This window comes from Podarcis bocagei (assembly GCF_964188305.1).
Source record: "Podarcis bocagei genome assembly, chromosome: 14".
Lineage (NCBI taxonomy): Eukaryota > Metazoa > Chordata > Lepidosauria > Squamata > Lacertidae > Podarcis > Podarcis bocagei.
This window is the reverse complement of record NC_138139.1, coordinates 22,295,361-22,310,573: the sequence shown is the minus strand read 5'-3', so window position 1 is coordinate 22,310,573 and position 15,213 is coordinate 22,295,361. Positions and strand designations below refer to the sequence as shown.

General features: G+C 44.1%; 1 protein-coding gene across 1 annotated transcript in view; it reads right to left on the bottom strand.

Annotated features, from left to right (window-relative positions):
* Positions 1 to 1,585: 1,585 nt before the first annotated feature.
* CHSY1 (chondroitin sulfate synthase 1) overlaps positions 1,586 to 15,213 on the bottom strand; it is a 97,538-nt gene continuing 83,910 nt past the window's right edge. Inside the window, exon 3 of the mRNA XM_081171116.1 lies at positions 1,586 to 4,706. Within this exon, the coding sequence (XP_081027242.1) occupies positions 3,114 to 4,706 (1,593 nt within the window). The 3' untranslated portion in view covers positions 1,586 to 3,113. The remainder of the gene's footprint in view (positions 4,707 to 15,213) is intronic.

Below are 15,213 nucleotides of genomic sequence, written 5' to 3'. Positions count from 1 at the left end.
TAAAAACCCCTCCCCCTCCCCCAAAAAAGTCTGGATTAATCTTTGGTGGGATGGGCAATTTCTGAAGGGAGGAATTTGAATAATTTTATGTTGTATATTATATCACTGCCCTGGAGCCACGTGGTTGAGGGTGAGCTATAAGCAAGTGAAATAAATAAATAACTTCCACCAATGGTGCAGGCATCTCCCCACCCCATCCCCAGAATGCCCCTGGGAGCAAAGCTACACTCTGACATTCTGGGACACTACTGTTAAGAGATTGAAACTGTAGCAGACAGAATCTTGTATTTAAGTTAAGATAAAAACAAGTAACTGTTCAATTCCCCCACCATGAAATCCAATTCATGGTGGATTATGAAAAGTTGGCCACACAGGATGCGGGTTAAACCACAGAGCCTAGGACTTGCCGATCAGATGGTCGGCGGTTCGAATCCCTGCGATGGGGTGAGCTCCCGTTGCTCGGTCCCTGCTCCTGCCAACCTAGCAGTTCGAAAGCACGTCAAAGTGCAAGTAGATAAATAGGTAACACTGCGGCAGGAAGGTAAACGGCATTTCCGTGCGCTGCTCTGGTTCGCCAGAAGCGGCTTAGTCATGCTGACCACATGACCCAGAAGCTGTACGCCGGCTTCCTCAGCCAATAAAGCGAGATGAGCGCCGCAACCCCAGAGTCGGTCACAACTGGACCTAATGGTCAGGGATCCCTTTACCTTTAGAGTTGGCCACAGGTAGGGAAACCAACAGAAGGGGGAGACAGAGCCAACTCATTGTAGTTTTGCACCATCCTCCTCTTCACTGCTGAGTTCTAGAAGAGCAACACCGAAGACTAAGGAGGCAGAAGTGGACAGTGGAAAGCAGGCAGGCAGAAGATGCCTGAGAGCAGTCTGAAGTTGTGCCCCATTTGCCCTAATGGACCAGCCTCCATTGAGCCCGTCACTGATTTGCAAAGGAATATCTGAGCATAAAACCTCTGATTTATGCTGAGTCAACCATTGGTTCACATAGCTCAGGATTATTCGTTCTGGTTCTGTCTGGGACAGGAGTGTACCCCCCTAGTCCTGCCCCCGGAATCTTCTTAACCAGACGTTAAAGGTCACATTCAGGATGCCAGTAGCTGTTTCAACCCCTCTGCTCCCACGAGTGACACAAGAACATCGGAAGTGAGCTGCTGGATCAAGCCAATGGTCCCATCTGGTCCAGCATTCTGCTCTCGCTGTGGCCAACCAGATGCCCATGCAAAGCCTGCAAGCAGGACCTGGGCACAAGAGAATTCTCCCCACTTGCAGTTCCCAGGAACTGTTATTTAGATGCATGCTGCTTCCAGGAGAGCCTAGCTATCATGGTGAGTTGCTACTGATAGCCTTCTCCTCCATGAATTTGTCTTGCCCTCTTTTGAAGCCTTCCTAGTTGGTGGCCATCGCTACTTCTTGCAGGAGCAAATCCTGTAATCTTAGCTATACACTGTGTGAAGAAGTCCTTCCTTTTGCCTGTCCTGAGTTCCCCGATATTCAGTTTCATTGGATGACCCTGAATTCTAGCATTTATGACAGAGGGAAGCACAACCAGGATTAAGGAGAAGGCGTAATGCTGAAGAGTGCAACAGAGTAATGCATATTACTCAATTCATTTTATTTTTTCCAGCAGGAGAGAGAGAAAGAAAATTTGTTACAAATGACGAGGTGCCAATATACGATTGTGCTTTGAACACAAGTTCTGGTGTGCCCTTGTAAGGTTCAATGCCAAACTGCTTGTTTGTATTCAATCAGATGCATTTTATTTTGCAATGTGCGTGCATGTGTGTGCATGTGTCCAGCATGTGCACATATTTTACAAGTTTTTGCTCATCTGTGGTTATCCAAAACACCCAAACAAATCCAGCTTCTATTCTCTTCCTCATTTGGAGGCATCAGAGGTTAGATCCAAAGGTTCCAGTTACTTTTTTTTACTTTTTTAAAAGTGATTTCGGAAAATGAAAGAGAACGCTTTAGAAAGAATCTTTGGAGATCAGTTTACTGCAAAGTAAGAAGACGTACGCTACCTTTAACAGCATGAAAATGCAATACATTCCTAAGATACATAAATATTAATGACTAGCAGATATTAAAAATAAAAAGACAGAAGATCTAGAACAAAGTATATTAAATAAATTAAAGGCCTACCCAATACAGACAGCAAAAAACAAACTAATTAAGCAAAGGAAACATAGTAAATTGTTCCCATCGAAATACTGTAACTGGTGGGGGGGGGATGGATATTTCCCCAACACATTCAATTTCGAGTGTCTCGGTTTAAGGTTTGTTGCTTTTTATGGCAAAGAAATGTCATATCCCCCCCTATTAACTAAAACACTGTTCTTTGCCATCAAGGCATCTACACAAGAGATCCAATTTAGAATGCAACACCTGCTGTGGAAATTTTTAAACATCAGATCCACATGTGGACCAAGAAAGAAAATACTTTTTGTTTTGTTTTGTTTTGTTTTAAGCGAAGGTACACATTTATCAAGGTTGTGCTCAAATCTCCCCTTTTCCCTCAGTTGCTCGTAATACAATGAGCAAAAAATTGTAGATTTTATGGTTGAAATATCAACCAGATTGAAAGATTCTTGTACATGAATTAACCAATACTGCCACTCTTGTTTACTTTGTTCAATTTTTAAAAAAATACAAGGAAGAATCCATTTACGTTGTTACCAATCCCAAGAGGGAAGAAATATTAAGGGAATCATTTGTGCCACTTAGCAATGGATAACTCCTGGGGAAACCCAAAGAATATAAGAGGGGGGCAGGGAAGTTTTCTTTTCTCTTTTTTAAAAAGTCTGTTTTATCAGGAAAAGGTAATTTATTTCAAGTCGTCAGAAATCAGGCAAGTTGTAATACTCAGCCACAAACGCTTGTTCGAAAAGGCAAAGGTTGATCACAGTTTTGTTCAGAAAAACGCTCAGAAGGTCCTTGTAAGAAAACGATGGTTTCTAAAATATACCCTTGTGCGGTCTTTTTCTTAAAAAATCAACTATCAAAAAGTTTTCCAAAAAAATAAATTAGGGCAATAAAAAAAACGCAATAGGTAGTTTTTGTTTGTTTTGTTTTTGTTTCCTCTCCCAGCATAGCTGGATGTTAGGCTGTCCTGAGGGAACCATTAGCAATGCTGTTTTTCCCAAAGCTGGGCTCATTTTTTTGAAGCCACAGCTCAGCCAACTGTTGCGTAGACCCATAAGTTGATGCTTTGGAGCCCAAGCACATTTTATACTGTTTTGGATCAAGGTTGGGGTCACAAAAGACAGGATGGTGTACATGGACAACTCCAACCTCCTGGCTCCGGAAAGTCTTTAGGCCAGCCTGGACAACTTTGTTAAACAAGTCGACATCCTCAAGACCCCAACCTTGGATAGAGACATCAAAACCACCAGCTCGAATAAGATCACCCTTGTAAATACAGGCAATGCCAAAGCCATAGTTCCTCCAGAAGCCGGTTTTCTGGGTGAAGGCAAAGTGATTATCACTAGGAACTTTTCCACTATAGACAATCTTTGGATCGTACTGGCTAAAGATGACTGGGAAATAAATCTGTTGCCCTAAAACGGTGTTCGCTCTGCACCGCTGGAGAAAGTCTGCTGTAAACACCAAGTCGACATCGCAGAAAAACAGCAAGGACTCGTTGCTGAACTGAGAGGACCCAACTTCTAGCGCCAGAGCCCGGGAAAATTCACCAGACACCGGCAAGATCTGCATGTCTGCCTTGGGGTATTTCAGGCGATAATCCCTCATCAGTTCAACCTGCCTGGCTTTGTCAGGGTTGGAGTCCGAATTGAAAAGCAGGACAACCAATTTGACGTTCTGATTAGGAATGAGGCAGGTCTTTTCAAAGTTCGCCATGAAGCGAGCAAACATGTCAAAGCGCCCAGACAAAGGAATCAAGATGTTGATCTTCTTGTCTTTGGGTTCCTTCTTCTCCGCTTTCGACTTACTCAGCTGGAATGGGACAAACATCTTGAGGGAATTGGAGAGGAAAGACAAAGACCCTGAATCCTGGTTGATCTTATTGGCCAGTTCTTTGGCATCTATCTCGTCGTGCTCCATAAACTGGACTTTGCTAAAGGTCTGTTGCAAGTATGCGTGCCTGCGGACGGGAACCGTCATTTTCTTCCCCTTGTGCTTCTTGTACAAGAGCAGTAAGTCGAGAACGTATTCCGCCCCATACATTGGATTCACCCTGCGATAGCCGTACTGGATCTCCTTGAAGTCTATGATCCGCCCTCTGGTCTTGGCGTTGGCGTTGATCATCTCCATGACCTGCATCACAATGTCGTCCAGCGCCTCGCGCTGAGAGGAGTCCATCCCTCGACGAGGTGGCTGCCCATCTGCAGCGGAGTAAAGGTACTTCCCTGTGAGGAACTCCCACTCCAGAACATCCTCTCGTTGCCTTGGCTGAAACCGCATGAAGGAAGGCGCGATGCCCAGCTGAAGGTCATCCCTGTGGACTTCCGTACTGCTGTATTTGCTCATGAGGACGATTTCTCGGTGCAGCTGGATGGTCCGGTAGCGCAGCTCTGCTATTTTGCGACTAAGCATGTAGCTATGGAGCCTGTATTGGTAGGGCGGGCTCTTGTTTGGGTGCAAGGTGATCGCCCTGTGGATCTTGCTATTACGGAGGTCTTTGATGTAACCTTTTTTGTTCTGCTCGTAGTTTTCATAAAATAGCTGCTGCATCTAAGAAAACGGGGGGGGGGGGAGGGAGAGAGAGAATGTTACTATGTAAGAATGGATAAAATAGCCAATCACCCTACACATTTGCTTACATGAATAGAAGGGCTTTTAAGATAAGCTCTTCCCTCCTCTTTAAGCATAGGTTTTAGCAATATCAGCGGCTACTCAAAAGGAATTAAGAGGATTATGGATTGTAGACCAGTGAGAAGCAAACATCTACTATACTACAGTCCCGAGATTAGCATAACCTGTTCCACCAATTGCATTGAGACTGTCTTCCCAAGGGACCATGCAAGAAGCCTTTCCTGCTAGTACACATAAATATATTTTCATTACAATAAAAGGAAAAGAAGTTAAAGCAGTAAACATGCCACTACAATGGACTATCACAAGAGGAAGTGATGGCCACCAACGTGGATGACTCTAAAAGGAAGTTCATGGTGGAATAAGGCGATCAATGGCTCCTAGATACCATGGCTATGTTTTCCCTTCACTGTTGGAGGCAGTGTGTCTCTGAAAAGCAGCTGCCAGGGAACACAATAGGGGAGAGGCGCTTTTGTGCTCTGGTCTTGCTTTTGGGCTCCCACAGACATCTTCCTGGCCACTGGGAGAACAGGATGATGGGCTAGATGGATCCAGCAATGCACTTCTTCTGTTCTTACTACTCATAGCCATCTTTGTCCTATCTTCTACACTAAAAAGCCAGGCATATTTCTGAAGCATATGACATGGCAAAAGGTCTTTTAAATCCAGTACTGTATCATGATTTTTTTAAAAAAATCTTGCCCTCGAGCAACAGTAAAATGCATCCTTCTTCCTGCAAACAGTGAAATGAGCTGACCAAAAAATTAGCCATCTATGAAGGAACAGTCACCTTTCAGTTGCCAATCCACCAATGAGACAGTTGGGTTCATTCCACTAGCTCTGCTGAAAAGAATAGCTTTGTTGGATTCCTCCTCTCCCTAAACCAGGCATGGCCAAATTTGGCCTTCCAGTTGTTTTGGGCCTACAACCCCCATCATCCCTAGCTAACAGGACCAGTGGTCAGGGATGATGGGAATTGTAGTCCCAAAACAGCTGGAGGGCCAAGATTGGCCATGCCTGCACTGTTTCCATTCAAGCTAGGCATTATATTAATTACTATGTAACTTAAACCAACTAACTAACTAACTAACTAATCACCACTGCCTGAGAGTTAGCTTGTTTTCCTCTTTCCTCCTCACCCCTTTTTCCTTTTGTGATGTCTTTTAGATTGTACACCTCCAAGCAGGGATCCAGCAGGGCTTTCAATATGACCAATTCCCCTCTATCAGTCTTGCCTTGTACTAAATATCATTTAATTGTGGGTGGGCTGAGATAAAACTATTCACCTCCCATCCATCAGGAGGCTGCCTGCTAGGCCTCTGCAATATTCTGTGCTCTGCCTCTTCCTAACTGGTCTCTGCTGTTCTCTCTCTCTCCCTCTCCGTTGCTGCATAAGGTGTGTGTGTGTGTGTGTGTGTGTGTGTGTGTGTGTGTGTGTGTGTGTGTGTTGCCGTATAACTTCAAGTGTGACTGGATCGCTGCAACCTAACCAAGTATTGTCTATTTGAGATGAGAACAGTAACTCATGCAGAGATTCAGCACACAGTCTTATATGGGGACAGGCATTTCTAGTGTGTTCCTTTATTTAGAATGCCTGTCCCCATATAAGACTGTGTGCTGAATCTCTGCATGAGTTACTGTTCTCATCTCAAAGCAGACAATACTTGGTTAGGTACACATTTCAGGGGCAAAAATGGCCTCCAATTTTAGTTGAGATCTTTGCTTTTAAAGCATGGCCCCGCTATCAGAATTGTGGAAAACACTGGCTTACGTAAGCCAATGGCTTCCTTTAAAAGGATGGCTTTGGGGATAATGATATGACTTGGGCCAGGAACAGGCTGGGAGGAAAACAAAGGCGAGTCTGCTTGAGGGGGTCTCAGATACCAAAGCAACAGAAACAGCCGCAGTCTCTGTCCTATATTCAGATGTATCAAGTACTTTCCACTGGTATCGGGAAACAGCCATGGGAAGTGCAGGCATCTCAAAGCCATACAATATTGATGGCAGGAGATAAACATGGGGGCTCAAGTTAAGCTCGGCAGGCATAAATATTTATGGCTAAATGAATTCAAACACCTGCAAAGTCACAGCCACCTAGCTCAGCCAGGCAGGACAGCCGAGATGCATCAAGTGTCAGGAAGACAAGGTTGCCAGGGTGTGAACTGATAAGTATGTGGCATCAATGGGTGGAGTCAGGCCAAGTCTGGACTGGGAAGGGGTGGGGTCAGGTGGTTCAGGGACGTAAGGAGAATGGCAACAAGGGGACAGGGTCTTTGGGGGATGGCACCTAACCTATGGAACCCTCTCTTGGGGAGGCTTGCTGGGTACCTACACTAATGTATTTTAGGCTGCCCCCTCTTTATGTTTTAACTGTTTTAAATTTTAAATTGAGATCTGCTGGCAAAGGGCATGCAATATTAATAACAGTAATATAATACATTGTAAGACTGATGGCACTAAATAAAAACATATGAAAATCAATCAATGATCTTGGTTTGGTTAAACAAAGGGGGAAGATATTAAGTTTTGTATTTTTCTCTATAAACCTTAATAAAATTTAATAATAATAATAATAATAATAATAATAATAATAATAATAATAATAATAACCACAGCAGCCCACAAAACCAGCTAGTTGTGGGAGAAGAAACAAGAAAGGGTCTGTATGGACCATACAATCCCGCGAAGCAAAACTTTCATTATTTTCAAAAGTAGCATTACGTGTGGAACTTTTACTTTAGCCTAAGATTTATTTTGAAATGCAATTCATGGTTTGCATAAGAAAATAAAGCAAGTAAGTGGTGGTGGGGACGGGACGTGAACAGAAAACCAAACCCTCCATAGCCCTGAGGCATCACATCCAATAAGCAGTCAACAGAGTATGGAACAGCCCCAACAGGAAATTAATAGAAGCCAACACACTTTGTTGATTACACAACTGCATTTTAACAAGCTACCAATAGTCTAGTCTAGATGTTATGAAACACAGGGTTGCAAGGTTAGGTATGGGTTATTTGCAGCTAGCCTGCTTTTTTATGAATGACTAATGTCAACCACTGAGCAGGACCACATGGGAAGAAAGGGCAAGTGTGGCCTTCAGGAATGGACTTTCCTTTTTGCACATGCAAGGTTCAAGAGGATCTGGGGAATGAGGAGAAAGGGTGGGATCTCATCCTCCTCTAGTGGTTGGACATCAATAGTAAGACAGTGACAGAGAGAGGGACAAAATCAACCACCCAGAGGACTAGTCCCTCTCACTATGCAATATCGGCAAAGCGTCATTCTGCATAATAGTGGTTCCTTCCAGAACCCAGAGAACAGCTACAAGGTTGTGAAGAAGAGCTACCATTGCAGTGTTGTACATTCTTGAAAACTGCTGCTGATACAATTGGAATTGGGCTTCAACCATCAATCAAAAACACAGCACATTAATGTTACACATGTTTAGCTGCAAACGGAGCCTGCTGAGTCCAAACAATATGTGTTCCCAAGAAAGAGCCCATGGAATTGGAGATTCTGCACCAAGAAAACCAGAATTCTGCCAACTGCAGAAATGAAATAATTCATTCTGAAAGGGTTACAGTTGTGAATGCAGTAATCTGGTTTTGCTAATCATGCGGAACTCCATCCCCCTCAAGTCCTGGAAATCCTGTCCAGCCACTTCTCTCTGAATTTTCAGTAGGTAAAACTCATAGATTTAAAACCATATGTGCTAGAAACTTGCTTTTTTATTTAACTGAGTTTGTCACAGAGCTGAATTCTGAGACTTATATCACTTTCTTCACTCCTCAGCACACATATGTGAACACACACCCACACACCCTAGTCATACCTGATGGCCCAAGAGCTTAACATTTGTATTTGAAGAGAACATTTTTTTAAAAAAGACAGAAGTCCTGAAAATGCAAACCTGCCTAGTCCTTTACAGTTTCATATAGGCAAGTATTTTCTTTTTACTGAAGGAGTGGTATTGATTTTTAATACCACCCCACAAACACACATTTGGCCACTTCCAGGTCCAGCAGGAAACATTCAACAGTGTGGAATGCCTTCCACCTCCACACCACAAACTTTCGGATGACCCTCTCTCTCCCTCCTAGCACAATGCATTTTCCAGCCCTACACATTTACTGGAACCCACTTCTCCGAAATGCATGTTTAGAATAGAGTCTCATGGTCATCAGCACAACCAAGCGTAGGTTTCCACCTAGAAGGTTGCAGAGGGCCCACAGATACAATGAAAAACTATTCCTCATTGCTCCCAGGTTGGGTGGTTTTCAAAGGCTGAATATGCAAGGACTTCACAATGATTCATCTGCCTCAGAACATAGGACTCATGGTTAGTACCCACTGATAGCTTTGTTCTCCATAATGGCTATGTTCACTCTCCACTGCTGGAGGCAGTATGTCTCTGAATACCGCTTGCCGAGATTCACAAGTGGAGAAAGTGCTGTTGCACTCAGGTCCCTATTGCAGGTGACCCATAGGTATTTTGGCTGGCTACTATTACAACAGGATGTTGAAGTAGATGGGTCTTGGTCTGATCCAGAAGGGCTCTTCATACGTTCAATCCGCGTATTTATAAACCACTCCTCCAGACCACTACTCTCAGGAGTTTCATGTAGATGCTGAATAGCATGGACAATGAGATGGAATTGTGATGCACAGACCCTCCAGTGTCTCTACTTTCCAGAGACAGTCCTAGATTTACAGAAGCCATCCCAGTTTCTGATCCCATAAGGTCCTGCTTTTACTTAGGACATCCCTTTTTTCACCAGAGAAATGTTGGAGGATATGTGACACACACCCACCCCCGGAGCCAAGGAGATAAGTAACTATACAACCTTTAGAAGACATCTAAAGGATAGGGAAGGTTTTTTTAATGTTGTATGTTTTATTATGTTCCTATATATGTTGGAAGCTGCTCAGAGTGTCTGGGGGCAGGGAATAATAGTCAGGTGGGCAGGGAATAATAATAATAATAATAATAATAATAATAATAATAATAATAATAATAGAATAGGACATCTCATCCCTATTTTCATCAGAGAAATGTAGGAAATTATTGATGTATCCTAAAACCTAAAGAATATAGGGTTGAACAATAATCTCCTAGTCCTGCTGTCTGGAACCAGCCTTACAGGAACAACTGAAACCAGCACAACACAAGTGCCTATAACTCTCATTTTGGGCTACCATCTCCAAAGGATACCATGGCCAAAACTGTCAAAAGCCACTGAGAAGTTCTGCAGAACTAACTTCACATCTTCCACTGCTGTGCCGCAATTCAGGGTAAGAAGACCAAGAAGAGGCCACGCTTTGCCTGGGCAGTGGGGCGAACCCCTCGCCGCCTTGTGTTGCTGCAATACTGCAGAGCAGTTAGAACAAAATGGTGCCAATCAACAGCAACAAGGAAGCTGACCATTATGGCTTCAGAGTTTACAGACACAGAAGAAATGAATTAAACTGATATTTTATACAGGCCTCCCTTAACTCTGCACGGCTTATTTCAGAGTAGAAACTGCACAGAATTACACTTTAAATGCATGGCATGAAGTTCTTCCATGAGGGAGGCATAGCCTACCCAACAAGCTCAACACCTCTTCCTAGCAGATACTTCAGCTCAGCATTCGTAGTAGGCAATATGCCTTTCTCATTGAGAAACCCCTAAGCTTTTGAGGATTGCCAGAGACAGTTTGAGACCCACTGGCCAAATGTTTACTTTTAACCCACCAGAGCGCCTCTCTCCCTCCCTCCCTCTCTCTCTCTCTGGGATGTATCTCCCCTTCACTGGAAACTGAATATTGTCATTGTAGGAACCTTTGGCTCAGGCTCAAAATACTTTTCACTGAAAAGTTTGTGTTACATTCACTTCCAATGCAAAATCCCCTCTCCCTTTTGCAAGCTTTCAATTTTTTTGCCATTTCAGTGCATGGGGGGGGGGGACAGCTGCTGGGGGTGGGGTGGGGAAATAAAGTCAGTTTATACTGAGATGAGCAGACAGCCAAAGAATACCCCTGGAACAGGAGCCCTATACTGCAGCTCCATATTTTAACTCCTTCTTCCTAAAAAGAACGCAGTGTCTAAAAAGCAGCTTTCGATGAGCTGGTGTTTTGAGCACATTTACAAACTTTCAAAAGGTTTGCTTTGAATCACAATATAAACTGTCCAGCTCGTATCTATGGTACAGAGTCAGTTGTGACACACTGGTAGCCTTAAAAAAAAGTGATGGATAAGAGGGTATCGACTCTCTCCCTTGCTTGGTCAGGTAGGGTCAGTACTACAGGCCCCAGGCAACCTGGGAAATGACTGGTGCCAAAGCAGAATGACAGGTTTGTACCATGTCCAGATAAAGGGTGTGTGATTTGCTAGCAGGCAAACACCTGGATTTTGTTGGTTATAGTGTGTGTGGGGGGGGATAAATCACAATAAAACAATTGGCATTGATTTGCCACTGGGTCCCCACAGGCTAATCCAAAAGTCTTGCTAACCATATCTGGTTTTCAGGTTAGCCTGCTAGTAGGTTAAAGGGAAAGCTACTTGAGCAAGGAGAAAGACAGTCAACGATGCTTGGGCACAGCAACTTAAGTTGGGTGGAGGGGAGAAAAATCTTCATTTTTATTGTGTTTGCATAAGAGACAATGTAGCAATGGAATTTGACAAGAAGAAACTATACTGTCATCTTTAGGTCCAGATGTGGAAAAAGGCATCCAATAAGCACATGTGGTTTAACTTACCGCATGTGGATTCGTGCTCCTCTCTCTGATTTATTTATTTACTATCCAAAAGGCCCGCCAATTTTGATGGGAAGGAGAGCCAGGCCTTTCCTGAGACCCACTTCCCCAGCCTCCCACCTGTAGCTGAGGCCACTGAGCTTGGGGCTTCTAGACCCCCCCACTGCATTTGCTTTCCTTTCAAACCAGGAAGTGTCCAGAAGGGCTCCCCCTTCCCACCGCTAGCCTACAGCTGCCTTTCAGAGAGGCATTCCTCCCCATGGAAAGACCAGGAGACTCAAGGAAAGAGCAGCTCTTGGCGCAAAGACACACACACAAAGGCACAACTGCACAGGTGAATATGGTTCCCAGCGTACTCCACGGAAGACATTTGCGAAGGGGGGGGATGTTATACTGTTTGCAGGTGTGTGTGTTTTATCTGTAAAAACTGCTTATGTTAGGGCCTGCTTTGAACAGTTTTTGCCAAGCAGTATAAAACTCTTTCCTTGACAAAAAGAGTATTCTCAAAATGTGTCCTGGGAGCCATATCCATGTGTGCAGCTGTGCCGGGGAGCTGTTTTTGGAAACACCCCCTGTCCTCAGCTGCCTCCCAGACTGCAGCCCATTCATTTTCCCCTATAGAACTCAATGGGAGCCAGTGAGGGCAAACCCAGCCCCCACCTGCTCTAGGATTTGTGGGGTTTTTTTGAGCAGGCGCGAGTGTGGCGGGAGGTAAGAGCAAAGTGGAAGACTGCATGAGGGCTGATCAGTAAGGCCACAATGTACCGTAGCTTTTATCCCAGTCGGTTTTTGAATTGGCTCTTATTTTCATTTTGTCATGGACTGGCTGGCTGCAGAGGAGTGGTGGGAGGCACCAGCTGGGGAGGCACCCAAGGCTACCCCCAGGGGGAAAGAAGGCTCAGAGCCAGGGGAGTGGTGGTGGGACAACAATGAGTGGTCAGAGGGAGAAGAGGGAGCAGACTGGGAGGAGATGCTGGAAGCTGAAGAGGTAACAGGGTTTCGTGAGCAGGAAGAGTCTTTGGCAGAGAGCAGTGCAGAATCAGAAGCAGCAGCAGAAAGGGGTCAGGAGGCAGAGTGCAGGCAGGCTACTGAAGAAGCCAAGGAATCTCTCCCTCCAGCTGGGACCAGCTCCCTTCCTCCCTGGTCTCCCAGAACACACAGAGTAATAGAGAGGGCAGAGCAAAGAGAGACAAGACGAAGGATGCCAGGGAAGGAACCAGGGGATGAACCTTAGAGAGCAGTGGGAAGGCAGGGACCTTCAGTCATCACAACTTCCTCACTGGGGGCAAGGCCTACTGGGAAGAGTTGGTGTGATCCCTAGGCCTGCGCTGTTTTGGTTTCTTTGAATTTCACTGGGTGTTTTATGGCTGACCTGCCCCTGACTCTGGCTCCTGACATTTTTAATATATGCAACTGTTTAATATATGCTTTTATTGTACTGTGAAATCCCTTTCAGATGTACCATAGTAAGGCTTCATGAACGAAATGAACAAATAAGTATTATTTTGATACTGGTAACAATTTGCTGAATACATTGGTATGCCCGTCACCATGGACTCAAGTCGTGCCTATTGTCTATTTTTGATTATTTTAATGCAGATCTTGTGTGTAAAGTTCTGACAATTTATTTGTAGGTTGCTCCTCATTTCATTATAGCCTGGGGTGGAAGGAGGCCTCGTGTTTTTCTTCAAATATTTGGATAAATAAGGTTTTCTCTCCAAGGAAATAGGGGAACAGCCAAGAGAATGGACTTTGCATCCACTTGGTGGATGTACGTTTCTGGCATACGTGGATGGCACATTACTGCGAAAAACGATTTTATTTGTTATTAACCATATGTGTTCATGCTCTAACAAATGTTCCTTTATATTACTGTCATTTTAGCATCCTTTCTTTTCATGCTCAGACTTGATATAGCTGTAGGATTTGGCCTATTTATGTGCTCTCAGCTCTGTATCCCCCCCTTATAGTGTAATGATGGTGAACCCTTGTTTTGTTCTGTATTTTAAAGTTCCCTGTGATTTCTCTGTATTTCACCTTTGATTCTCCAATATAATATTTGAAAACCAATAACAATAATAGCAGCAGCAGCAGCAACAACAACAACAACCCCAATTCCACTCACCAGAAGACAAGTCTCAAATACTGGGAGACACAGCTGATTAGAGCAAGATTCAGAAAGATTTGTGATACATAAAATAGGAAAAAGGTTTTAGACTATGATATACACACATACCAATTTGTGCAGCAACCAATTACACAAACACAAATTTGGTGGTGTTTGGAAGGACTAAGTTGTATCTAGCAGAATAAACAGCTTTTAACTGTGGGCTATAAAGTGGTGCTGCTGATGTTTTTCTTCTTCTTGGTGCCTGTGAAAGGGTCCGAGAATTTCCTTCCTTGCGGTGCCTTGAGCTTGATGAAGCTACAGAGAGCTCTAAGAAGGAAGCCAGCTCTCTGAAGAGAAACTTTACAGTAAGGGAAGCCCAAGGTCACTCAATTCCCAAGGCATTTCAAACCCAGCTGTGAATTGGAAAAGTTGAACCGGCTCCAGTTTAATCTTTCATTTACATTATTACGCAATGACCTCATGAAGCGATGTTTTTCCCCCTCGTCCAATCAGCAGAAAAGCCGTGAGATTTATATTTACTGGGAAACTAATTAGACTAAAACAGAATTTTCACCCCCACTCCCCCTTGCATTTGAGGGAGGGGGGATAAACCCTACACCAACTTTCAGAAGCAAGATCCTTCCTTCTGCTCCAAGTGCCAAGCTAGAAGCTATCTTTTGGAACCGGGATTTATAAGGAGAAAGACTGAGAATACATTTTTTTAAAGCTCCCATTTCTTACTTACACATACACACCCAGACACTTGAAGTCAGAAAGAACCACAAATGACTGATAATTGTCAGCCTACTTTTAAACACAGCTGCCAAACAACCACACTGTGCTTGATAAAATAGCTTTGTGAAACTTAAAAAATTGAATATTGCCTATGGTAACTAAATGGGTCCAACAAAATGCTTTGGGTGGCGCTGTGGGTTAAACCACAGAGCCTAGCACTTGCTGATCAGAAGGTCAGTGGTTCGAATCCCCGTGACAGGGTGAGCTCCCGTTGCTTGGTCCCTGCTCCTGCCAACCTAGCAGTTCTAAAGCACGTCAAAGTGCAAGTAGATAAATAGGTACCACTCCGGCGGGAAGATAAACGGTGTTTCCATGTGCTGCTCTGGTTCACCAGAAGCGGCTTAGTCATGCTGGCCACATGACCTGGATGCTGTACACCGGCTCCCTCAGCCAATAAAGCCAGATGAGTGCCGCAACCCCAGAGTCGGTCACGACTGGACCTAATGATCAGGGATCCCTTTACCTTTTATTTACCTTCTATGATGTGTACAACCACAATACACTCTGTCTATTAAAGTGCCTACACAACCTAAAAACGAGTTGCTTTCCCATTTGATCTAATACAGAATTCTGAGTAGCCTGAAGGCTTGCACAGTTTACACCAATCTAGCTAACTTTCCATATCCAGACATTTGGAACCAGATATATCCATGTCTATATCTGAGGATAGGGATGGGGATATAGTTCAAGGCCTTCGTATTCCGGAGACTGTTTGTGTGGTGCTCCATCACCAGCGTTGACATGCGCTACCAGTTCAATCACATGCATCTGGGCTGCATTCTGGAGT